Here is a 27,281-nt window from a genome sequence, read left to right as displayed (position 1 = left end):
GTTTGTACTAGTTTTATATGAAACTGTCTTGAATATTTTCTGTAAAATGTGTTAGTCAATAATCCCACGTTATTTTTTTAAATAGCAAATTAAAAATAAGTGCTGGATAAAAGCCCATCTATCTTATGTAAATAAAGATACAAATTTCGTTGTCCGGTGGTCAAGTGTTTGAGATACATTGCCTTGTACTTATGATCATGTTCCCTGTGGTGGTACACGTACATCATTCATACATATGTTTGTTTGGAAGTCATAGTCGCAAAAGCCATCAAAAATAAGGTCAATGCATTACCATATTCTCTTAAGTATAGAGCTCCACTTCACACATGGGGAGTTCTGCTATGAAACTTAAATTCTGGGAGAAAACATTTAAGGATCCCCCCCCCCCCCCCCCCAAATGGCCAGATAGGGAGAGTTGGGACAGTTCATCCATTATGTTACAGCTTTTTTTCTTGTGGTTTACAAATCTAAAATTGTTTAAAATTTTTGTTCAAGATGTGGGCATGTCCCTGCATGAGGATTAATCTTTTGGAACTGTTTTGTCGAGTCAAATTTTGGGTGAACTGACATTTTTCTATCGCTGTACCAGCATTGTGTGTTCATCCAGTTCATAGGTTACACCTTTTGCAAATAATTAAAAATCAAACATGTAGGCCTAGGTATTTTATTTTTGTCCCATATCTAAGGTCTCCCTGCAAAAAATAATGACAGAGAAAGTGAACTCTGAAGGCCAGTATATGTGACAAGCTGAGAAACTAATGTTGTGGTAAGAGGATAGAGTAAATACTCTCTAATGCAATATGAATGTCAGGGACCTGCAAAAAAGTTCACATAATCTACAAAAGCTGAAAAGTTGTCCCAGTAAGTTTTCCTCCTGAAAATAATAAACAGTTATTCCATGAAATCGAGTCATACATGAGCTGATAGCCGACAAGGCGTGTAGCACTGAGTTGGCTATAAGCCATGTATGGCAAGATTGATAAGTTCAATTTATATAGCTCCTTTCTCAAAACCCAAGGTCGCTTTACAATTATAGGGGAAAAAAAATCGTCCACCGAATAAAGGTCAGGATGTCATTCCAGTGGTGTAGCAGCCACAGTCCCACCAAAACGTGCACGAAAACAAGTCCCACACTGCCAGCACAGCTGCCAGGCAACATCACTCGGAACACCACGCCATGGCTCTACAAAGCAAGCACAGACGTACCGCCACGCAGAGCGCTGGTATGTCCCAAACCGCCTGCACAGCCGCCGCAACGCCACCGAGCAACATTGCTTGGAACATCACTAAAGCACCGCTGCACAGAGCGCTGGACAACCATGATGTTAAAATGAGCAACAAGCTCACTGCAGTCCATAGCTAGGAGCACAGGCATCACCCACGGCGAACCAAGGCCTGGAGGGAACCGATGCCCAAAACTGGGTCTGGAGCTACACCACAACTGGCGGGCAAAAACACTCAAACAGAAACAAACATCAAACTACACAAACACACAATTAATAAATAAATAAATATAAAAAAGAGAAAAAATAAAAAGCTCCGGTGAGAAGTGGCAGCCAGAATGCGCATGACGTACTCTCAACCAGAAATGGAAAAACAGAGATTGAGTGGAATAACTGTTTTATTCTATCCACAGTCACTGGATTGTGAGAAATGAAGCATTTTTATTTTTTGCAAATTCCATAAATAAAAACATTATGCAAAAAGCCAGTATCTCACTGGGCTGCGACAGCTTGCGACAAATTGCGAACATCATTCGCGAGAGAGTTTCAAAAGTGTCTTGAAACATTCGCGGGGCTTCTCAATTTCCTCGCATGAGTCGCAAAGTGTCGCTCCTTCGTTGCTGAAATTTTGAACATGTTCAAAAAATTCGTGTGACAAAATTTCTCTCAAAATAGCCGCAAATGTGTCGCTGGTGTCGCAAAGCCATCACGAACCCTTCTCAAGTCAGTTTCCGTGAGACAGGAAGTGCGAGTGTATCTCACTGGGCTCCGGCAACCTGCGACTAGTTGGAGACACAACAACTGCAATAAAATATGCGAATATCAATTCAGTGTGATTCTAAGTGAAAATTGTTGCTAATTCGCATATTTTATTGCAATTGTTGTCTCCAACTAGTCGCAGGCTGTCACAGCCCATTGAGATACTACCCAAACGTCCGACAAAATCATTTCTGCTTAGAATGTGAACAAACCGGCGAAATGACAGTAGCAATTTCTGAAAAATGCTATAATAATAATCTTATCTCATTATATCTAGCCGCTTTATCCTGTTCTACAGGGTCGCAGGCAAGCCTATCCCAGTTGACTATGGGCGAAAGGCGGGGTACACCCTGGACAAGTCGCCAGGTCATCACAGGGCTGACACATAGACACAGACAACCATTCACACTCACATTCACATTCACACGTACGGTCAATTATTGGCCCTTTTCCACTACCCTTTTTCAGCTCACTTCAGCCCGACACGGCTCGTGTTTCGACTACCTCAGAGCAGCACGACTCGGCTCGCTTCAGCCCTACTCAGCACCCAAAACTCGCATGGTTTTGGAGTAGGGCTGAAGCGAGCCAAACCGAGCCGAGTGGGGCTAGGGGCGTGAGGAGACACTCCCCTGTGCACTGATTGGTGAGGAGGAGTGTCCTCACATGCCCACACGCCCCGCGAGCACACTGGGATCTGTAAACACCGTAAACCCGGAAGAAGAATAATTATGAATTACGAGAATTTCTGAAGCCTTATGCGCCTCGCCTCATCTATACGCTCTTGCCAGTATCTGTTGGCGTTGTCGGTGACAACAAGCCACAGCACCAAGACCAGCAACACTAACGACTCCATGTCCTCCATGTTTATTGTTTACTATCCGGGTCATGAGACTACCGCTTAAAAGGTCACTGATGTCACTGTTTGCGCCGCCTAATGACATCACGTGACGTCCACCCACTTTCGCTAACTCCACCCAATGTGTCCACCCACTTCCAGCCAGCACGGTTCAGCGCGGTTGTAGTCGAAATGCAACTCCAACAGCCCCACTCAGCCCAACTCAGCCGCGTTGGTAGTGGAAAAGCGGCATTAGAGATACCAGTTAACCTAACCTGCATGTCTTTGGACTGTGGGGGAAACCGGAGCACCCGGAGGAAAAAATATATGTTTTTATATATATATTATATATATAAAATCTGTTTCTTTTAAATACTTGATAACACTTTTTGTGGTTTTGTTTTCGAGTAGAGTTTTTATTTCGTCCTTGGTTGGTTGAGCAACACGCTCCGCCATTTTGTTTTTCTCTACTCACGGTATGGACCCTTTTCACGTGACGTCACGACAAATGCGGCCGCCATTTTGGACATGTACTACCAGTAGTTTACCACAGCCAACATTGAGGAACGGCAGCAAAGAAAGTGTTTATTTTCAGCAAGACTTCCATCATGCCACTATATTGTTGTGCACCTGGATGTAGTAACCGTCAACAAACAAGGCAAGGGTTATCATTTTATCGGATCCCGGTAGATGCTGACCGACGGAGAAGATGGATAGCGGCATACCAACGCTTGTGTAGTGACCACTTTGTTGGAGGTAAGACGAATAAAATTAGCCAGAAAAGGCATTACATTGCTGTTAACATTCCATTCTAGTTTACTGCAATTATGATCTGGCAGCTATTTACACCGGATCCAGTGTAAATAGCTGCCGGAGCCAACGTCCGAGGTTCCGGAGCGCGCTAGCTCGGACGTTGGCTCCGGCAGCTATTTACACTGGATCCGGTGTAAATAGCTGCCAGATCATAATTACAGTAAACTAGTAAATACAGTTTTCTGCATCTCGCTCCTTTTTCTTTTATGTTTGTCGCCTTCCTCGCATTCAAACCGATTCGAGCCGAAGTCCACGACATGTCCAAAATGACGGTCGCGTTTACGAAGGTCACGTGACTGAAAAGGGTCTATTGAGGTATTTCACCTGATGTCACAGGGTCACGTGACGCCCCGGTGTCCGCCATTTTGGATGGCAAGCTAGCTAATGTCAACAACAGTAGCTAGTATGTTACTGTAGCAATGTTTACGTTCAGTCATTTGGATGACTGTTAAAACCTTTCAGTCTCAAGTTTTTCCTTTACTGGATTTACTAGTTTACTGAGCCAGCGAGCCCCGGAGTGCTAGCTAGCCGGCCAGCCAGCCCCGGAGCGCTAGCTAGCCGGCCAGCCAGCCCCGGAGCGCTAGCTAGCCAGCCAGCCCCGGAGCGCGCTCAGTAAACTAGTAAATACAGTAAAGGAAAAACTTATAACGGGCCATGTCTCAACAGACTAAGAAGTTATTTCAATGACATTTAATAACATTTTGTTTATCCTGAGGACCGAAAGTAAATGAAAATGTGAACAAATCTTAGCTGTCAGTGAACAATCCTGGTGGAAGCAGGTAAACGTCGTTCTCTAAGCCTGCTAACCTCAATTTTTGCAAATGCCTCTCCCTCTGCTCGCCCTGTAAATGCCCTACGTCGCTGGATAGTGAAGGTGTTTTCTGCATCTCGCTCCTTTTTCTTTTATGTTTTTCGTTTGTCGCCTTCCTCGCATTCAAACCGATTCGAGCCGTGCCGTCCAAAATGGCAGCATCACATGACTTGGTCACGTGAGTGAAATACCTCAATATGAGCTGATAGCTTAGTAGTAGAGTAGCCAATCAGAGCGCGCGATTGCTCATATCAAGTGAATGTGGATAGAATAATGTTCAGTTTCAGGTTTTGGAATTTAAACTCACATTTCTAACGGCATGAGTAGAATCCCAATACTTAACACACACAGTTTCCCAGTTTGACCATCATGGCCTGTGTTTTAGTTGCCGGATTATAAACTGGATGTTTGAGCAGACATGTGGCTAGTACTCTAATCTGTATGATTGGTCTATGCCGAGCCAAATCATATAGGGAAAGATTATATTTGTATGTATGTAGGTAGGTGCAGCCGAGATTTTTGCCCCCCTGCTGCTTAGAATCCGCCCATTTTATTTGGGTGTCAGCCTTGTTCTGGTTGGAGGGAGGGAAACTGGTCATAGAGGTCCGATGCGTCACGTTTATTTGGGCCTTGTGGAGCCCCGCCGGCTGCGTGTTTGTTTTGTTTTTTTTTTCTTTCCTCTTTCTTTTTTTTTTAAGAACCGGAACCTCTTTTTTTCGGCTCTTGTGCATTCTGGATCCAGCCGGAAAATAAACAAGGTATCGAATTGGGGCGCGAGGAGAAAACCGCGCAGCTTTATAGCGACATGTTCCCTGTGAGCAGAGCGCCTGGTGTCGGTTTTCCCCTAGCAGTAGCAGCAGCAGGCGCGGTGTAGCCAGCCTACTGAAGTGCACTAAGCTAGGGATGGGTCTGAGCTTTATGCTGCATGGATGCCATTGTGCAGAGTGATTTTTTTCCCCTCCCTTCGAGCTTCGCGTTTCCTCTTTTGCTTTTTTTTTTATCTCCTCCTGTTTCACGCATTCCTGTCTCGTGCTTTTTTTTTTTTTTTTGTTGCATGCACTGTTCAGACGGTTATAGCAAGGACATTAGCCAAGCTGGGGTAGAAAAACGAACTGCTGCTCCTGGTGTCTAATGCTATCAGTAGCTAGCTAACTAAACTTGCTTTAAAAAAATCATATATATATATATATATATATATATTTTGCAACGAATGCATTTCAATATATCCATGCATACATAACCATGTGACTTGCTTTGCCTGCATCAACGCTTTTCCTTTTGTGCACTAGTTGTATTATGTAGATGTGAACACATTTCGGTTTTTCTTCTTCTTCTTCTTTCCCCCTATCGGTTATAACAGGCTAGCTTGCAATGATATGCCATCCTGGGCAGCATTTAACCTGCATTCACATCAATTGAAAGTGTTGTTTTGCACGTGCTTTTTTGGAAAAAAAAAAAAGCGCACACACACGTGTTATATGACATAAAGGCACTTTTTTTTTTTTTTTTTAATTATTTTACTCTGAAGTTTTTGGTTTTGCGTGCTTGAAGAGTTAAAGCGCTTCCAAGTAAGCTGATGATGTCTCTGTCTTGCAGGTACACTGCTTGGTGAAGTTGGTGGGGTGTTTTTTTTTTTAATTTTTTTTTTTTTTATAAATACACCCCCCCCCCCCCCCCAGTTCATAGAATGTAACAGGCCTCGTTACTGGTTCTTGCATTTGTCACCGACCGTTCTGACGTTTTAAATAACCGAGGTCCTGTGACAGCTGAAGCCATACATGTACAGCGGAAGGATGACCGAGGCATGGCAGCAGCAGCATGCAGTGGCCCCTCCTCCTGTTGCGCATCCTCTTCTTCAAGGAGCCGAAAATCCCCTTGGTAGTGCCGTGTATGGGATCGTGCTTCCAGCAGACCCTGCTTTACAGCAGTCGCAGCACGGCCAGCAGCACCCTGTGCCCGCTCAACAGCCGTCCTTGCAAGTCGGGAGTGAGGGCGGGCATAAATGTGGAGCGTGCGGTCATGATATATCTCACCTGGCGAACCCACACGAGCACCAGTGCATGGTGAGCCAGGACCGCTCTTTTCAGTGCACCCAGTGCATGAAGATCTTCAGTCAGGCCACTGATTTGCTGGAGCATCAGTGTGTCCAGGTAGAACAGAAACCGTTTGTCTGCGGCGTGTGCAAAATGGGATTCTCCCTTCTCACGTCTTTGGCGCAACATCACAATGAGCATTCGAATGGCAACAACCCTATGAAATGCTCCATCTGTGAGAAAACCTACAGGCCAGATTCTTCCTCCTCGAACCCCCAGCAGCCATCTACAGGCGAGACCTCTGGCAGCGGAGCAGCAATGGGCTCCTCTTCGTCCACTGCTTTTCAAAACTCTGAAAGGCCTTACAAGTGTTCGGTGTGCTCCAAGGCTTTCCGACACCTATCTGAGCTCTCTCGGCATGAGCGAGTGCACACGGGCGAGAAGCCTTACAAGTGCAACACCTGTGACAAGAGCTTCAGCCAGGCATCTCACCTGGCGCACCACCAGCGCACTCATAGTGCTGACCGCCCTTACAAATGCGCTGTCTGTGATAAGACCTTCAAGCACCGGCAGCACCTTGTGCGCCACATGTATGCCCACTCTGGCGAGCACCTGTTCAAGTGCAACTTGTGTGAGCTGCACTTCAAGGAATCGTCTGAACTGCTGCACCATCAGTGCCAACCCGCGGGCGAACGACCCTTCCGTTGTGCGACGTGCGGGAAGTCCTTCAAACGGCCGTCGGACCTCCGGCAGCACGAGCGCACCCACTCGGAAGAAAGACCATTCCAATGTGAAGAGTGCCAGATGAGTTTCAAGCAGCAGTACGCCCTCGTGCGACACCGCCGCACTCACAAAAACCCAGCAGAACGTCCTTTCAAATGCAACCAGTGCGACAAGGGCTTCTTGCAACCGTCCCACCTTCTGTACCACCAGCATGTCCATGGAATCGAGAACCTGTTCAAGTGCGCCGCTTGCCAGAGGGGGTTCAGACAGTCCGGGGAGCTGCTCAGGCACAAGTGTGGAGAATCCGCCTCAGGCGCCAATGCACCTGAGAAACCGTACAAGTGCGACGTGTGCGGCAAGGGCTATAAAAAGTCGTCCACCCTTCAGCGACACCAGAACTCCCACTGCACGGAGAAGCCGCTCAAATGCTCCTTGTGTGGTCGCCGCTTTCAGTCGTCGTCCGATTTCGTCCAGCATCACTGTGATCCTGCTCGCGAGAAACCAATGAAGTGCTCGGACTGCGAGAGGCGCTTTAAATATTCGTCGGAGCTCCAGAGACATCGCCGTGTCCATACGGGGGAGAAACCTTTCAAGTGCCCAACCTGCGACAAGGGATTCAAGCAGCGAGAGCACCTGGCCAAACATGGCATCGTCCACTCACGGGAAGCCCAGTTTAAGTGTGTGTGGTGCGGGGAGTGCTTCGGGGAGCTGGGGGCTCTTCAGGAGCACACAGTCCAACACACTGCAGAAGGAGGGGGTTATCCAGTAGCCCCGTGCATACAGTAGTGGTGCTCCAGCAATGTTAACCTCCCGTCTTGTTTAACGAAGCCACGAATATATAGTGCTTATATGAGAAACTTGCCAGTATTCGAAACGTGCTATAATTTATTGAGGTTCATTTCAAGACTTGCAGCCTGTGATATATAGTTTTCAGCTATTTTCCAGCCTTAAAAAAAAAATGCTTCGGTGGAAAATATAGTAAAATGTCCAAAAAGTATTCAGAAGTTTGTAGAATATACATTCAAGGACAACTATTCTAGTTTTTTTGTAGCTCCGATATTTGAACTTCGAATACAGTGCTGTTGTGTTTGTGAACAATTGTATTTTCACAATTTTAATATTAATGAGCTGAATTCAGTCATTTTGTTAGGAGTGAGAAATTGGATTTCACTGGCTGGAATAATTATGTGGCATAACACTTATGAGGCATGTGACAGACAGAGTGTTACTTTTTCCCCCCATATTGTACAGTACATGTACAACCTCATGCTTTTTACCTGCCATAGTGTGTGTGTGTGTGTGTATGTGTGTGTGAGAGAGAGAGAGAAGCCAAACTGCTCTGTATAGTAACTCTACTGCATAAACTCCAATGCCTAACCCATGATGTAACAGGGTATGTGTATGCATGAATAATCTGAAATCTCTGTTAGTATTATTATGTTGTAAACTGTACCTGGTGCTTATTTGTATGTTGTCTTCTAGGCAAAAGAACAAAGTTAGTTCCTTTGAAGTGATGCAGTTGTATGTGACGAGTGTAAGTGGTTAATTCATCCCTGCAGTTATCACGGCTATTTAGACGATTCTCAGTAACACTAATGCATTTATACAGTTTACAGTTTGGACTTGCATTTCAACTGCCCAGTAACAGCATGTCTGTCACAGCAATTTAAAAAAAAAAAGAAAAAGGAAAAAAAAACATAGTATAAACTCTAATATCTTCAGTAATATTCAGAAATTGATGTTTTGTAATAATTTAGTACAATAGTACAATTTAGTGTCTGTATCTCCACCATACTGTAAACTATATCTCCTCGAGCATTCCTCTTTAAGGATGGTTACTTCTTACAGTGGATCTAGTAGGATAATTTTACCTTTTTTTTTTACATTTCTTTTATTTTTCCCCCAAATGCTGCCCTCGTGTATCCCATGTATGCATTTGTTACGTCACCAAAAATGTTGTCATTTAAAAATTAGGTTTGCATCCTAATATGAATTTAAAAAAAGTCTAGGAATCAAAAGCACCTTGGTTGTATTAAGGAATGCTGCAAAGTTTGTTAGCACCAAGGCAAAAATTGCACCTTAATCAACCTTAATCAGCAGTTCATTGACCGTCATGTGCTGATCATGATTATTTGGATGATGCCAGAAGAGTCATACAGGCAAGCATCCTGGAGAGACATAATAGGAAATGATGATGATGGTGATAATACTAATATTAATATATTAAATGTTTGTTAGCTCTAACAAAGTAGTCTTTTTTTTTCAGGAACAACCCTATAAAAATGATTCACAATGTCCATTCATTGTTTGTTTCAGTTACAATATCTAATTCACTGAGGTAATTAATAAGAAATAGGGATGTAGCCTGCTCATCCTCAGGTGTAGTACCTATAAACCGTTCTCTAGTTTTTTTTTTTTGTTCACTTTTAACATTTTAATATTTTAAGTTTTTTTTTAAGATGGTGGGGCGATTTAAATATGTAAATATCTCTATATGTAATAATTTGTCCTATCTTTGCACTTGTATGTATTGTGACCTTAGGCTACATGGCATTAACCAATAAATGTTTGCAAATATAGCCTATGTTTTTTTTTTTTTTTAAATTCATAAATTTCTTTAGTTATGTAATAACCGGATGTCAACAGAAAAGTGTAGAAATTTTTGTATGCCTTTTTTTTTTTTTTAATAATTTAATCAGGCTTTTTATTTGGAGGAAAACCCCTCACTCCACACACACACACACACAACACACCGTTACCTGGAAGCTTATTGAGCGCTTCCGGTTCTCCAGTCAAAACAGCAGCAGTTTCGGTTAAATACTAAATGACTCACCATTTCCTAGACAAGTGCACTAAATATGGTGAGAAATCTGGACTTCTATACCCTACGCAGTGCACTCTATATCCAGTAGGAAGTCGTTTGGGATTCGGTATTTGATTTTGCGGTTTGAAACAGAAGGGGTGTGAGTGAGTGAGTTAGCTTAGCAGTATATAGGGATCACTTCACCCCCTCAGCGAAACATTTGGGAAAAATCTCGAGTTTGTTGTTATAAATATTAATATTTACACTGTATTAATAATAGTGTGTTTAATGGATAGCTGGCAACTGGAGTCTAAAAAAAATTGGACATTTTTGGATAAAACCGGTTTGAACCGACGTTAGAAGAGTCGCGAGACGTTGCTAACGAATCGAGCTTAGCTTGTTAGCTAGCTAGCTAGCTAGTTATCGGTGTTAGCTTAGCTTGTACCATATTTCATGATTATAATTATGTGAATTAAATCTATATACATCTATTTACACGTTGTTTAAAGAAATATATCAGTCCAACATGTCTGGATAGTAATTTTTTTTTTGTATTAATTAATTCGTCTTAGCTAGTAGTAGTAGTAGGAATAGCTAAGTGGTAGGTAGCCTTAAGGTTAATTTTCCACAAATGTAATTAATTTAAAGTTGATTCAGCGTCATAGCTCGGTAAAATAAGCTATAAGAATTTGTAATGGTTTACAAGCAAGAGTAGATAGTAGATAATTAGTGTACATGCGCAGTAAGCTATGTCCTAAGCTGACTAACAGGCTTCACAGGTGACATGTTGATGCATATGCATGTCGCTTAGCGATCCAGTGTATTCATCACGCCTCATTAAATCAGTTCAGCGATGCGATCTTGGCGAAATTCCTGCTAACCAGCGTTATTAAGCTGGCGCTGTGTCAGAAAGCGTGCAGGCTGCTTTCCGGCACACTCGGACACTCCTTATCAGGCTTGAACAGGAGGTCATGGTCCCCGCTGCATTGCGGCCCTGTTTCACCGGAGAGACCAGTCGCGCATTGCTACAGTGAACCAGTGATCCATTCCCAGGGCTGCGAAAAGACAAGGCCAGTTTTGTGGTGTCGTGTTGGGAGTGCTGTGGTCGGTGGGGAAAAAGCAGACCCATCATCGCCCATGCCCGCCATGCCTGGTCCGGCGGCCAGCAAAGCGCGGGTGTACGCTGATGTGAACACTCTGAAGAGCAAGGATTACTGGGACTATGAAGCACATGTGCCTAGCTGGAGGTACAAAATCTTCGCATTGTATATCATATATCTCTAAACGTTCCCCCATTCTGGTCCTTTAGAACCCCTCTCTCTGTCCTAATTAGTGTGTTCCCTGCACCCAATACACCTGATTCAACAAATCAGCTTGGTAACATTTTAATAAGGCATTCCTGAGTTGAATGTTTGTTTGAAAAGGAAACACTAAAATGTGCACAACATTTTAGAAGGTTCTCCAGGATCAGGGTTCTGGTCAGGCTGTGGTTCTAACCGGAATCCCCTAGGGATCTGTCAAACCCTAATTTTTAGACTGTCTTGGAAACCACAACCGTTATCCAAGCCTGTAAATAACACATGCCAACTGGAATCGATCAGTAATGAGCCTAATTTTTGAAAATAAATTTGTGTTTTCTTTCACACTTATGCCGGGATCAGATTACACTATATTTTGTGTCTTTCATGATGATCGCCGTGTCCGATAAGGCGATTATAGTGCCATAAATTCTTGCTGTGGGTCAGGAGACTGGCAATGCTACAAGTTTGACCTCGACCAGTCATCATTCATATTCTTGTGCGTTGTCTGGGAGGAGGGTCCAGAATTCGTTAATCATGGTTATCAAAGAACACCTTGTCAGAGTAGGTGAGAGAATAAAAAAAATTCTGACATGCGAGACTTTTCATTGGGTGTCAAGGGGCATCCCAGACACAACATTATTCTTCTTAGTAAGGGCACCCCAATGACGTTTTAACAGTGTGTCTAGGGCATTTTAAACTTGGCGGAGCCAATCCCTCTCCAAGCTTAGTCAATGGACAATTTAGAATAGACAGTTAACCTAACTGCATGTCTTTGCAGTTGAGGAGGAAACCCATGCAGACACGGAGAGAACATGGAAACTCCACACAGAAAGGCCCCCGTCAGCCACTGGGCTTGAACCCAGAACCTTCTTGCTGTGAGGTGACCGTGCCACCCCCAGATAGCACACTACTGTTCTTTTTAATTATGTCACTACATGACCTGTTTGTTATTCCTGACATTCATATTCAGGTCCAACACTGTAAATTTGTCAGCCATGACAGCATTGTGTCAAAATCGAGCTGAATTTGTGGAGTCTGATCCTGGCATTAGAAGCTCCTGACTGTATAATGTATTCAGTTTATTTGTATTATTATTATTTTTCCCCCTCGTATTTCATTTCTCATCATCTCTTAGCAACCAAGATGATTACCAGTTGGTCCGGAAGCTTGGAAGAGGCAAATATAGCGAAGTGTTTGAAGCCATCAACATCAACAGCAATGACAGAGTGGTGGTGAAAATACTCAAGGTGAAACATAGAGCTGTGATTCTTAAAAAAAGGCTTGAGATTTTCTTTAATGATGATGTGATGAGATTTCCATTAACTTCTGTGGAAAGAATAATTGGCAGGTGTGCCTTTATTGGAAAAATAATGAGACAAAACGGAGTTCCTGTTACTACCCCAAAGCTGATTATTTTCCTATAGCAGCATAACCTGAAGTGTCTTATTCTTCTTACACTACAATGATTTGCTGATATGAGTTTTAATTTATTAACAAATAGCACATAATACTTTTTTCCTTTTTGTTCTGGAACGCTTGCAAGACGTTAGCCTTTTTATGTAGATGCCAGACAAGTCCCTGTAAATAAGTTACTATAGAAATACTAATGAATTAGAGTGAGTGAAATTAATATTAACCTGTGATTTGGCTCACTTTCAACACTATTCTCTGAGCTGCTGACCAATCAGAATCGAGAATTTTAACATGTGGTATAATCAAATCAGTTATTATATAGTTATTAAAGAAAATCTCAGACCCCTGAGATTATAGCAACTGTTATTAATGGTCATTATGTAGTTATTAAAGCTCTAATTGTTTCTGGTCACACTAATGTGTCTCTTACAGCAAGCTGTTCATCTCCTAATCTAAAGCCCAACAATGTAAAAAATTCAAAGCATAAAGAATGTCAGTATGATGTACTGTAATTGCAGTTGATGTGACAGAATATTTCAAATCCACATTCACGAATGTACAGAAATAAATATTTGAATAGTTGTACATTTCTACGACTTGTCAACAGGTGTTTTACCGGAAGTAAAACGTTTCTGAAGCTCTGGTTTACAGCAACGTATTTCACTCACGGTTTCTTTCTCTCTCATGTCACCACTTTTGCAGCCTGTCAAGAAGAAGAAGATCAAACGCGAGATCAAAATCCTGGAAAACTTAAGAGGAGGAACCAACATAATTCGCCTTGTGGATACAGTCAAGGATCCTGTGGTAGGTTTCCATCACGACATCTGTGTGCCAAGCCTGAGCGTGGATCATTGTCGTCATAGATACGTGAACAATTGTTGAACTAAAGTTGTCTGTACTTATTTCAGTCCAGAACACCAGCTCTTGTCTTTGAGTGCATCAATAACACAGATTTCAAGGTACCGTTTTATTATTATTTATCACTTGTGACATTTGAGATGTATAAACAGAGAACTGCATAAAAGTTTCAATCGGCACAATACTAAGTGTTTAAAATCAACTTATTTTGTGTTTTTAATTCTTATTTATAGGATCTCTACCAGAGATTAACAGATTTTGATATTCGTTTCTACTTGTATGAACTTCTAAAGGTAAGAGTATTATTATACCTTTTTAAAATGCCCTATTGCCAGCCCTATCCAGAACCTTGTTCAGTGTTATTTTTTGGTTTATATGTAGGCTCTGGATTACTCTCACAGCCTGGGAATCATGCATCGGGATGTAAAGCCACATAACGTGATGATAGATCATCAAATGAGAAAGGTAACCTGTGCAGTTTGTTGTTACAGCAGAAAATCACTAATGTGAGCCATTTCATGTTTGACACTGTTATGCACACATTTCAGAATTCTAGAAACAGAATAACTGTCGTGTTTTCAGATACTACCGCAAGGACTGTCAGATGTCGAAAACCGCACATTGATCTCTGCAATAATAAAAAATTTGACGGCAGTGATTGTGGGTCAAAACTGCTACAATTTCATGGATTTTTTTTTCGTCTAATTTTTTCAATGAGGAAAGTTGTACATCTTCTGTATTGTAATAGAATATGATTTCAACTTAATTGGATGCACTGTTTGTGCTAGCGTATCGCATTTCTTCATCTTTCAGGCTGAAGTACACCATTTTGTTGCAAAACATGCGTCTTGTTGGACCACGCATCAAATGTTTGCGGTGTGACAGATTTACTATTGAGAGATTTTCTGTCAAATTTATCAAGCTCATGATGTCTAATTTGCATTTAATATCTAGTTTATAATGAATTTCTCATCTACAAAATATCCAGATTGGGGGGGGACCCAACATGGTCACAATATAACTTCCTAAAGGGCCCCATACACGTTCAAAAAAGTCGTCAAAATTTTGATATCAAAATTTTGATGCAAAATTTTGATGTAAAATGTCCACACACGATTCAATGTTTTTTCTATCAAAAATTCAGTATTGTCAAAAACTTTGACATGGACGCAGCAGTGGCCGTAGCACTTGTGTTCGCTTTGGACAATGAACCGCCTCGGCATCGACGGAAATGGTCGAAAGACTGGTTTCTGAAACGGCGAATGTACAGTCACATCAACCTCCTCAGAGAACTTCGTCTCAAAGAACCAGAGGACTTCCATAATTTCCTTAGGATGGATGCCCCATCCTTCGATGAATTATTGGACCTTATCAAGCCATTGATATTGAAAGAAGACACTGTGATGCGTTCATCTATACCACCAAGTGAACGCTTGTCCATCACACTGAGGTACCTGGCATCTGGAAATTCTTTTGACGACTTGAAATTCCTGACTGCAACGTCTCCGCAAGCAATTGGAAAGACAAGCCCCCCACACACGCATCAATAATTTGACGACTCTTCAAAAAATATTAAAGTGATTTGATATGTCAAAATTTGGGTTCAAAATTTTGACATCAAATTTTTGACATCAAAACACCCTACACACGATCAAACTTTGTATCAAAATTTTGATATCAAAATTTTGATACAAAATTTTGATACAAAATTTTGACGACTTTTTTGAACGTGTATGGGGCCCTTAATACTACTGAGGTATGATTTCAAAATGGTATGTCAAATTGACAAAAATCTCTGTCGTGTCCGTAGGCCCCCCCCATGTCCACAATGCTGAAAGACGTACAATAACTATGAAGGGTCTTTTTAGTAAAGGGCCCCATACACGTTCAAAAAAGTCGTCAAAATTTTGTATCAAAATTTTGATGTCAAAATTTTGTATCAAAATTTTGATGTCAAAATTTTGTATCAAAATTTTGATGTCAAAATTTTGTATCAAAATTTTGATGTCAAAATTTTGTATCAAAATTTTGATACAAAGTTTGATCGTGTGTAGGGTGTTTTGATGTCAAAAATTTGATGTCAAAATTTTGAACCCAAATTTTGACATATCAAATCACTTTGATATTTTTTGAAGAGTCGTCAAATTATTGATGCGTGTGTGGGGGGCTTGTCTTTCCAATTGCTTGCGGAGACGTTGCAGTCAGGAATTTCAAGTCTTCAAAAGAATTTCCAGATGCCAGGTACCTCAGTGTGATGGACAAGCGTTCACTTGGTGGTATAGATGAACGCATCACAGTGTCTTCTTTCAATATCAATGGCCTGACAAGGTCCAATAATTCATCGAAGGATGGGGCATCCATCCTAAGGAAATTACGGAAGTCCTCTGGTTCTTTGAGACGAAGTTCTCTGAGGAGGTTGACGTGACCGTACGTTCGCCGTTTCAAAAACCAGTCTTTCGACCATTTCCGTTGATGCCGAGGCGGTTCATTGTCCAAAGCGAACACAAGTGCTACGGCCACTGCTGCGTCCGTGTCAAAGTTTTTGACAATACTGAATTTTTGATAGAAAAAACATTGAATCGTGTGTGGACATTTTACATCAAAATTTTGATACAAAATTTTGACGACTTTTTTGAACGTGTATGGGGCCCTTAACAATACTGTGTCTATATGGTACTTGGAATGTCTTGCTGAATTACAAAATGCAGGACAATTAACTCCCCTGTAGTGTCCGTAGGCCCCATGTTGGCTCATACAAAGAGTCAATTACATAAAAAGCTATAGGCAACTTATTGAAGTAATCAGGAAAAATGATTCATTTTCTCTGTATGCAACACAGAAACAAATACACAGGGAACTTTTTTCATGATATTTGGAAGATTTAATTACGGTTCAAAACACCAAATGCCGAGAATTCTGATCTTGCTCGAGTTGAAACAAAGTATTGGGATAGTATTGGTTTTAAAAATTGTAGATCTGAATATTGTTAGTTAATCAGAACATGAAAAGCACGCATCACAAGCACAAAGTAATATGGCAAAATGCAGTGTCCGTAGGCCCCGATAGCGCTGTAACTTGAATGTATGCAACTTTTTTGCCGTTGAAGATTAATGAGAGAAATTTTACAGGTATATATTAGACATCATTTGTGGCAATATACCATAGGTTTCTGCTGGAGGGTCAATTTTTGGCCCTCAGTGAGAGACAGACGTTTGGTATACATTAGTGATTTTCTTCTGTTAATTTTTAAATTAACTTGCAGACAGAATGGAACTTAGTTATAGGATGTATGACTTTTTTTTAAACTCTGTTGGAAACTTGCTATCACAAGGTACTCTATGAAAGAACATTTTGTAACGTAGGTTACGCTGCACTGTGTTCCACCATGAACAATATGGCAGCATGTGGTTTAGGACAGAAGCATTTGAGACCAGTGACTGCTCAGTATTACAGAATAAAACATTTTGCATATCAATCAGAGCTTGCTTTTAGCTAATCGGTGTTTTTTTTTTTTTTTTTCTTCAGTCAAAACTGGATAGTGTTCTCACACTTGCTAAAACCCAGACCAGAGGATAGACAGATCAGGCAGATAAAGGGCTTGAGTCACTCGCTACTCACACCCAATATACTGTAACAAGGTTTAAAGTGCAGAAATAAAGGCATTCAGCAACACCTTCTGTTAGTTTACTAGCCGTCTATCATGAGTTCTGTAGCTAAAATAACTTCAGAAACGTACAGAACAAGGACAGATCATCTGACTGCCGTTTAGCTTTTACTAGCTTTCTACCAAATTGGAGATTTACCTGTTCAGCAAGAGAAAAGCTAACACTACACCAGTCCTGAATGGTTTTACGTCTTATAGTATAGTGTTAGTCTCTTTCACTGTATCACTCCTCTGTCTCCCTCAGTTGGCTGCTAGCTGTTGTCTGTCTCCATGCAGTCAGACTTCTTTCATGCCTAAAGGTGTGGAGTGATGATATTTAATGTATCGGAGCATGTTGTCGACTACAGAATTGTTGGTTGACCCACAGCAGCCTAGAATATACATCAGAGTAGAGTGTTTTATCATCCCCTGACCAGTGTTGGAAATTAGCACCCGCTACCTGCCAAATGCGAGTGATTTTGTGTAGTAGCGGGTGAATTTCCTCGACCTACCAGCCACAGTGGCGGGTAAATAAAAGTAGCATATACAAAAAAATAATGCAATTATAACAGAGGTATTTGTGACATTCCACAAAGCAGATCGAGTCGTAAGTCTGCTTGTTCCACTCAGACACTTTAATGAGGACACGATCTCCTCGTTAAAATGTCTGAGTGAAACAAGAACACTCTGATTCAATGTGACAACTTGAGCGTAGAACGCTAACTTGAGCATAGAACACTAACTACCAACTGACGGTTAAAGGATATGGGACATGGATTTTTACCTGGGCATAATTATGTATAAAGGACATAAGAAATGCCATCTAAATCACTGCAGGGCGTCAAAAATGTGAAAATCATCACATTATTCAAGTTTTTCTATACATCAGCGTAAAACAAGGATTCGTTAATGAGCTAGGTGGTCACGTGACCCGTGACGTCACAAAAACTTTCCAAGGAGCCAGCGCTTGGGAATCTAATGTAAACAGGTTACCGAAATGGACACCATCGACAGTGACATTCCCGATGTTTCACAGAGATGTGAAGTTAGACCCTATCAATTCGAACCGATAGCTGGAAATTCACATGAACATGGATCTTGTCTTTACTCTGACGGGTCAGATGATTCTGAGAGTGAGAGTTCATTCAGCCCTCATGAAACTGAAAGCAGTCGGCTGGATAACACTTCCTGGTAAGTTAAAAACAATTCTGCTCAAAGGCTAATGATCTGTTGAAAGAAGTATTATTTTTGTATCATACATTGAAAGTTCATCATAGATCTAGCTAAAGTCCGTTGCAAGCTAGTTTTTTTTTTTTTGCTGATATTTTTCGAGATTGATTGAGATACAATGTTTCCAGAGTCCGAGATGAAAACATTCAAAATGGCGAAACGAGTCAGAATTATGATAATCAATAATTGATACACCCAAAATTATAATACTAATCCTTACCTCGGCTTTCAGTCGCTTAGCGCAGAGGTCTTCAACAGGGGGGTCGCGAAATCGCACCGGATCACTCATATCAACAAAAATATTCCTGCCCTGTCCCCTGGCCTCCGTGCAGGGATGCAAACAGCCCGCCTTTCGGCGGATGCCGCCTTTTTCACGGCTGAATCGCGCAGATCCGATTAAAAAAAAAAAAAAATGGCGATGTTGGTTCATGGAGCATGAGGCATGAAGTGTAAGGATGAGAGAGAGGCGGTTTGGGTCGAGAAGCTGCGCGCATTTGTGCAGCCTGGCGCAGGTGTGCGCGGCTTCCCGATTTGAACTGTTTTTTTTTTTTTTTCTCATCCTTATGCTTCCTGTTTCATGAATTAATATCGCTCAGTACCTGAGTATTAATGTTGAAAGAATCCTCAGTGAAATGGTCTGAATACAGTTTGTGGGAAACAGTAGGTGCAAAGTTTTTTTCAACAGGTGTTCTGTAAAGTTGTCCTACCAAGCCTACTGCGCATGCGCGAAGCCTACTGCGCATGCGCAGGTGAGCCCACACTTTCCTCAGCTTCGGGTCCTTGGGGAATGCAAAAAAACTTACTCCAGGGCATTTCCCATTGGAATTATTGCAACCATAAGCAGCACAATGCACCATGATGTCCAATGTATGATGTCCAATGTACTTTAAAGACTATAAAAACAATTTTCTTGTCATCCACTTCTCCATTCATCTACCCGCTTGTGCTGTGCCCGAAAGTTTTTGTGACATATGATCACGTGACAGCGGCTCTTCCGGTTGCAAAAAATGCATATCGGAAGTCGAGCAGAAATGCCATATAATCATCACGAATATAACGATTTTGCTGAATTTAATAGATGATTTTGTATTTGTTGATGCAATTAATTCATATTTTTAATGGAAAGAAACTGATATAGCGTGCATTTATGTTTCATGTCCCATATCCTTTAAAGAGAATTACCTCAGGTCAAGCAGCCAAGGCTAACGTTGCAACAAACAAACAAGAAAAGGTTACTTTGTTGGGGTTAAGAGGTCTGAAGAGAGAACCTCCCAGGAGATGCAGGCCAAAGAAGGGAAGGTGGAGAAAAGCCAACAATGGAGAGTCCTGTGAATGATTCGTGTTTTTTTTTTTTTTTAAATCTCTATCTCATCAAACGTAACTTCCATCAGTTTACAGTTGTGTGTGATGTGTACGCGTGCATGAGAGAGAAAATGTCAATATTTTCCTCAAGTTTAAATATTTAACTTCATCTCATCTCATTATCTCTAGCCGCTTTATCCTGTTCTACGGTGTGAATGTGAGTGTGAAATATTTAACTTGCAAAATAAAATAGCCTATTTACCTAAATAATCATGGTTGAATATTGTAAGCTCTTACTGTATTATTTTTCACATGCAATTACCCTTTTTTTTTTTTTAAAGTTAAAACAAGAAAGTGGCTGGTTTTTTTAAAAAAAGGGGGGCTGCTAGATTTTGGAATCCACCAGCCACGGTGGCAGGTGGATAAAAAAAGTTAATTTCCAACTTTGACCTAGCCATCATGTGGGGTGGAGTGTTTGTTGTGTGTGGTGTTTTTTTTTTTTTTTTTTAAAGCAAATAAATCCAACACGCTGTAGCTTTAAATAATGTGTGTGTTTTAGTTGCGCCTGATAGATTGGGGTCTTGCTGAGTTCTATCATCCTGCACAAGAATATAATGTAAGGGTGGCCTCGAGATCATACAAGGGGCCAGAGCTGCTGGTTGATTATCAGGTATAGTGTTTATACACATTGGTGAATTTATTTTGTCGTATTTCTCTAATACCCTAAACACACTTAGTTATTTCCTACGTTGCAGATGTATGATTACAGTTTAGACATGTGGAGCCTGGGCTGCATGCTGGCCAGTATGATTTTTCAGAAAGAGCCCTTTTTCCATGGCCAGGACAATTATGACCAGGTACACACATCATATAATCTAAATGCTCTCAATAAAAAAATAAGCAATTAAAGACCTTAACGGTTATTTTTTTTTTTCCCCTCTCGCTCTCTCTCTACAGCTTGTTCGTATCGCTAAAGTTCTTGGGACCGAAGAACTTTACAGCTACCTTAATAAGTATCACATTGAACTGGACACACGTTTCAAAGACCTGCTCGGACAGTGAGTTCAAGTCCAGTTCTTTAATGTGGTGTAGGTTAATTTTTAATTTGTATGGGAGTGGGGTTGTCCTAATACCAGGATTTTATACTAATATCAGATGATTTCACAATACAAAAATATGTACATATGGCCAAAAATAAAGTGGTGGCCTTTTAAAATGCTGAATCAGAGTGTTAAAATTATTACCACATTGTAATAATATAATGTTGGGTGTGTAATGTTCATAAAATCTCACTGAACATTGAGTAAAAACACCATTTCTGGATATTTGCTGGATTTAAAATGGTCAAGACTATTCTGACCGTACACTACAATAAGAGAGGGAAATTCCTTAAATATTAGTATTTAACTGTTTTTTAAATATAGACGTATGACATGGCTTCATCACAGGCATATTGTAGTGTGCAGTCAAAGTAGTGTTTGCTTTTTGAAATGCAGCATCCAGTGGTATTGAAAACTGTACAATCGAATCATTTACCATGTTACAGTGTTGAAAATGTACCTTGTGTAACACTATATGGAAGGTAGGGACGCACTGATTGGTATTGGTAATTGGAGAAGCATCAAAGACCATGCTTATTTACTCGTATTTGAGAAAAAATGCTCTGATAACAGGTATGTGACTTATTTCCAGTGTCCCAGTGGATGTTGTCACGATAATGACAGTATTCCAAGATTAATGATGGCAATCAAAGCAAACTGCACTGTGAAAATAACGAGGATCTACAGCGTCTTCCTACAATATGAGTAAACTGATAAAACGTCTTGAACATAAGACTCAGCACAAGGAGTATATTGCTAGCTGCAGCCAGTACTAGCTAGGCAAGGGAAAAAATGTCTACAGGTGATGCTAGGTGAGTGGAAAAATAACAGCTGTTACCCAGAATATTGTTCTTGACAATTAGCCTTGGATATTGATGGATTTCAACGCAATGAACATACGCGTGCACACAAAACCCCCCTCAAAAAAAACCGTAGTTTAATAATGGCTGTAGAGAAGCGTTTTTTGGAAGTGAAACCTATCTCCATTGGAACCCTACCTGATCCAAGGAAACTAATGTAGTGAGCTAAAGAACAAACCTAAGCACACAAATACATGTTTGGGCTTTTTATGGCCTCTAATTTAAACCACTGAAACAGAGCTATAGTTGGGTTTATAAGTATTTGGACAGTGACACAACTTTTGTATTTTTGCCTCCGTATGCCACCACGTGGATTTGAAATGATGCAGTCAAGATGTTAATGCAGTGTAGACTTTCAGCTTTAACGTGAATTTCCCCTATGGGGGATCAATAAAATTTATCTTTAAAATATTGCATTAACCCATTAGGGATTACAGCTATTTTTACACAATCCTGCTATTTTTACAGGCTCAAAAGTAATTGGACAAAAAAAAAAAGTTTAAATATAAGTATTTTAAATACTTGGCTGCAAATCCTTTACAGTCAATGACCGCCTGAAGTCTGGAACCCATGGACATCACCAAATAATGAGTTTCATCCCTTAAGATGATTTCCTAGGCTTTTACCGCAGCCACCTTCAGTTGATGCTTGTCTGTGGGGCTTTCTACCCTCAGTTTTGTCTTCAGTAAGTGAAAAACACGCTCCGTTTGGTTCAGGTCAGATGACTGACTCGGCCATTTCAAAACATTCCTTTGCCTTAAGTAGCTCTTGGGTTGATTTTGCACTATGTTTTGGATCATTATCCATCTCTACTGTGAAGTGTTTGCCCTATTGGTTTTGCATCATTTGACTGAATCTGAGCGGAAACTACATCTCTGTACACTTCAGAATTCATCTTGCTACTTCTATCAGCAGTCACATCAAGAAACACCACTGACCCAGGTCCACTGGCAGCCATGCATGCCCATGCTATAATGCTGCCTCCACCATGTTTGAAAGATTGTGGTATGCTCTGGATCATGAAGCCTTCCTTTTCTTCTCCATATCATACTGGTACAAGTTAATCTTGGTTTTATCTGTCCAAAGAACTGGGCAGGCTTTTTGAGATGTTTTCTAGCCATATCTAATCCGGGCTTTCTGTTCTTGAGTGTTACCAGCAGGACTTTGAACCGGTTCAAGGAACGAAAACGAAAACTGGGAACTTTTTCTATTTCACATGGAACAGAAACGAAACCAGAAACTTTATTATTTTTTATGTTCCGGAACAGAAACGCTTATTAAAAATAATGGTAACCGGTTAATACCGGTTTTTATTTCGTTCCTCAAAGTTTCCGTAGCCTACAAATAAAAAAGTCATTCTTCTCCTGCGCAAGTTTCTATGACCCGCTGGGGTTCACTTCCTGTGTGACGTTCGCTGACTGAATGGAGAGAGCGGGAAGGTGGACTGCTATCACGTCTCCATGTGATAATAAGTGAGTAAGTGCATTACTCAGTAAGTGCATTACTGAGTGTCTGAGCAAAGAAGAGCCTGAACGTTGCAACCTCCCTATTGGTTGTTTGTAAAAATGTATCAATTGTTGCCCTTCCCACGGGAATCATCGCGGACTCGAGAGACGAGACCTGACGAGTTAGTTCGTTGGTAGCAGAACAAAATGTCTGGACACAAATCGGGTTTTCAGAAAAGGAAAGAAAATAAACGGAGGGTCGAAAATACAAAAAAGGAGGCAGAAAATGCAAAACGAGTTTTAAGGTAGGACAAATGGTTACTTTTCTGAGGCAGCCCGCCGTGGCTGCCTGCAGGCTTATTTATTATAGCCCATTTAGTTAAAATAGTTAATATAAAATGTTTATAGTTATGTGATGGTTGTCCTGATTTAGACACTTCTTTTTGGGGGGGGGTTGCGCGATGTTGCACCCGGGTCCAGATTAGGGCAGAACCGGCCCTGGCTACATTTCAGGTGTAGTTTGTTTTATGTATGTATGTACTTGCATAGATGTGTACTTGGTCTTCCAATATAGCGCCTAACAAAATCTCGTGGCGCGGTGACGTCATGCGGTAGCCCTCTATAGGGCCTGACTAGCCTTTGGTAACACACTAAACGAATTATCTTTCATTTTTGGCACTTTTTCTGTTTGTGTAGATGGGAAGACATACTGAGAATCCAAATCGCCAACATTTGAAATAATAATTGTTTTGAATTTTCTTGTCTTATTTAATGAAGGTTGTAATAGAATTAGCCTACATTTGGCTTAAGCTGGATGAGACAGAGACATAATTTTATAGCCATTTGTTAGACAGCTGACAGGGAACGTAATTAACCGTTCCGGGAACGAAATTTTTTTGTTCTAACCGGTTCGGGAACGTCTATTTAATGGTGGAACCCAAAACCGGAAACGTTAAAATTCCGTTTCTGTTTGGAACGAACCAATAGGAAAAAAATTCTGGTTCAAAGCCCTGGTTACCAGTAGTTTGCATCTTGAGGTAAACACTCTGTATTTACATTCATGAAGGCAACTCTTGATTGTGGACTTTGACAATGATGTGCCTACCTTCTTGAAAGTGTTCTTGATTTGTTTGATGATGTAAATCAGTTTTTTCTCCCCCCCCCCCACGAAGAAAAGATGATCATCCTGCAATGATTCACTTTTGTCTTCCAGGCCTTTTAGTGTTGCTGAGCTTGCCAATGTGTTCATTCTTTCTTTTTGAAGAGCATACCAAGTTGTTGATTTGGCCAGTCCTAAAGTTTCTTCTCTCTCTTTCTCTGATTGGTCTGGGGTTTTTTTTGCTTTTGTTTTTTTCAGCCTACTGATGGCCTTCACTTGGATCAACATCTATTTGGGGTTACATTATTGAGAGTTCCCATGAACAGCTACCAAATGGAAATTCAACATTTGATATCAAGTCCAGACCTTTTTATCTGCTTAATTTATGAATTGATGAGGAAACAGGCCACAGCTGGCCATGAAACTGCATCAATCAATTGTCCGATTACTTTTGAACCTGTAAAAATGGCTGTAATAAGCAGTTAATGCTACACTTTTGTTAAACCCATTGAATTACAGCTGAAAGTCTATACTTTTAAGCACATTTGGATTGCTTAATTTCAAATCCATTGTGGTGGCGTAGAGGCCAACCCCCCCCCCCCCCCCCAAACTGTCAACGTCCAAATACTTATGGACCTGACTGTGAATGGCATGTTCCGTGGTATTCCTTGTTAACTAATACTATGTAGAGTACATTTTGATATTGATATCAATGAGGACCAATAGCATGTATTCGTACTTCCCTACTGGAAGATTGAATAACGACGCCATTTCTGGATGGGTACTACATATTGTTTGTGATGCAGCGCTCCTTTTTCATGTGAAAAACCCTCCAGGCAAACGCGAAAACGCTGGGAGCACTTTGTTCAGCCAGAGAATCAGCACTTGGTGAGCCCTGAAGCTCTGGATTTGCTGGATAAGCTGCTGCGTTATGACCATCAACAGAGACTGACTGCCCAGGAGGCCATGGAACACCCCTACTTCTGTGAGTCTGAGTGCTGTTTGCTATTTTGTGCTTAACTCTTTTTTTTTTTTTTTTTTCCCCCAAGCATCAGCGCATTTACACCAATGGACATCTTTTCCCTCAGTATTACTAAAGGGTGTTCTTTGTTTGCATGTCAGTGTCTCAGAGGGGTGTCATATTTCTCTGTGCAGATCCTGTGCTGAAGGGACAGTCTCTCTCAAACTCAGATGGCACTCTGGCAATAAGCAGTTCAACTGCAACATGATGAGCTAAAAGTAAAAGGTATGATTATTTCCAGCCAGGTTTAAAGCTGAATATGTGTATAAATAAATCAGTGTAGGATTTTGTAGTAATATTTCTTTTTTTTTTTTTTTTTCCCCCCCTCTCCAGGAAAACCTTTTTACCTCAGTGTTTGGCAGAGACCCTGCGTTTCAGGTGTAAAGCTTCACTCTACTGAAGCAAGAAGTAATTTAGTATCACAAGACATGTACAGAAAACTGAAACACGCCGGGCTGGCCGAATCCCTCTCCTTTATTCACTTTGTATTAGTGCTGCTTGCCACAGTTACTTAGATACCAAAAAAAAAATGGTATTCTGTATGTCCCCTTCTTTCCTCTTTTAAGTTAAACATCTCTCTTAAAAAAACAAAACAAAAAAAAAGAATTATAAGTGATTATATATTGTGGTTGGGAAAGAATGCCTGCTCTTTCCCTGTGACTCTCAGGCTCTACATGACTGCTGTGGGCTCAGGATCCAGGCTGCATTATATGCTGGAAATGGTCAGTTAATTTGCCCTGCTGAGATGAGTGCAAATTCTAAATTATAGTATTATTATTATTCTTGGGTATGGAGGCTTTTCTGCGATCTGTTGAAAATATGATATATTAAATAAGAGATACTTTTTAACCAGTCTGATATGTGGGTGTGTATTTTTAACTTCGGATAAATAATGACAGCTGTGCTACTATTGAGAGATCGGACCACTTATGGGACCTAATTTAAGCCTAGACGTGCACTTGATGTAGGCCAGCAGTCTAAGTTAAGCCCAAATAATCTAAATACAGCGCACATACTAAGGATCGTGTCATTATTGAAACGTAATCAACAATGGGGTGATGGGATTCTGAGATTACAATTTTAGCCAAATGTTCAACAGCTGTAGACATTGTTTGTCTAAAATATATTCAACAACTCCTAATACACGAGTGCAAAAGTTTACATCTCTCTAGACCAAAAAGAAGAGGACAAAAATGTCGATTTACAGAAAGAACAAAAAGGATTTCACATTCTGTATGTTCCTTCGTTACCATGAATGTTTCTTGTAATTTATCGTAGATAAATTTATAAAATTGTTTCAGTAATGTATATTACAATATAATGTTTGTGGTTCAGTGCTGCCTCAAGTGACGCCTTTAATTAAATACACAATGCCAAATTTTCTGACATGCTCATACAGGTCTGATCAGGCAGAATATATTAATTTAACTAATATATATTTATTTTGAGGCTACTTTAAGTTACTTTATTTAACTTTAAATACCATTTTACACACAAGGTGATCAAGCGAAGTAAAAAGTATAATTTTCATTATAGACTCATTTCCTCATAAATGGATTTTTCATAATGTAATATTAATTCAATTACCAGTAACCGTGTTAGACTAAAATTTTTTTTTTATTTTACCAAAATGATCCTATACAGTACTGTATGTACAGTGGTGCTTGAAAGTTTATGAACCCTTTAGAATTTTCTATATTTCTGCATAAATATGACCGAAAACATCATCAGATTTTCACACAAGTCCTAAAAGTAGATAAAGAGAACCCAGTTAAACAAATGAGACAAAAATATTATACTTGGTCATTTATTTATTGAGGAAAATGATCCAATATTACATACCTGTGCGTGGCAAAAGTATGTGAACCTCTAGGATTAGCAGTTAATTTGAAGGTGAAATTAGAGTCAGGTGTTTTCAATCAATGGGATGACAATCAGGTGTGAGTGGGCACCCTGTTTTATTTAAAGAACAGGGATCTATCAAAGTCTGATCTTCACAACATGTTTGT

At 40.6% G+C, this 27,281-nt stretch overlaps 2 protein-coding genes across 3 annotated transcripts; both read left to right on the top strand.

The window, feature by feature from the left end:
* Positions 1-5,028: 5,028 nt before the first annotated feature.
* LOC132898751 (zinc finger protein 319) lies at positions 5,029-9,776 on the top strand. Its single transcript, XM_060940420.1, has 2 exons — positions 5,029-5,199; positions 6,038-9,776. The coding sequence occupies exon 2, from the start codon at positions 6,220-6,222 to the stop codon at positions 7,981-7,983; it is 1,764 nt and encodes a 587-aa protein (XP_060796403.1). The 5' UTR covers positions 5,029-5,199; positions 6,038-6,219; the 3' UTR covers positions 7,984-9,776.
* Positions 9,777-9,997: 221 nt separating this feature from the next.
* Positions 9,998-26,124, top strand: csnk2a2a (casein kinase 2, alpha prime polypeptide a). Of its 2 annotated transcripts, XM_060940889.1 has the most exons (12): positions 10,003-11,247; positions 12,437-12,548; positions 13,417-13,518; positions 13,623-13,673; positions 13,806-13,865; positions 13,954-14,037; positions 20,307-20,417; positions 20,503-20,604; positions 20,705-20,805; positions 25,088-25,236; positions 25,407-25,497; positions 25,606-26,124. In XM_060940889.1, the coding sequence occupies exons 1-11, from the start codon at positions 11,138-11,140 to the stop codon at positions 25,478-25,480; spliced, it is 1,056 nt and encodes a 351-aa protein (XP_060796872.1). In that variant the 5' UTR covers positions 10,003-11,137; the 3' UTR covers positions 25,481-25,497; positions 25,606-26,124. The 2 variants fall into 2 exon arrangements, 1 of the variants encoding a protein (XP_060796872.1); XR_009656659.1 differs by lacking the exons at positions 25,407-25,497; positions 25,606-26,124 and adding an exon at positions 21,440-21,659 and having other exon boundaries at positions 9,998-11,247; positions 25,088-25,169.
* The last annotated feature ends 1,157 nt before the right edge of the window (positions 26,125-27,281 follow it).

This window comes from Neoarius graeffei, chromosome 15 (genome assembly GCF_027579695.1).
Source record: "Neoarius graeffei isolate fNeoGra1 chromosome 15, fNeoGra1.pri, whole genome shotgun sequence".
Lineage (NCBI taxonomy): Eukaryota > Metazoa > Chordata > Actinopteri > Siluriformes > Ariidae > Neoarius > Neoarius graeffei.
The sequence above is the reverse complement of the archived record's forward strand: the minus strand, read 5'-3'. Positions and strand labels throughout refer to the sequence as shown.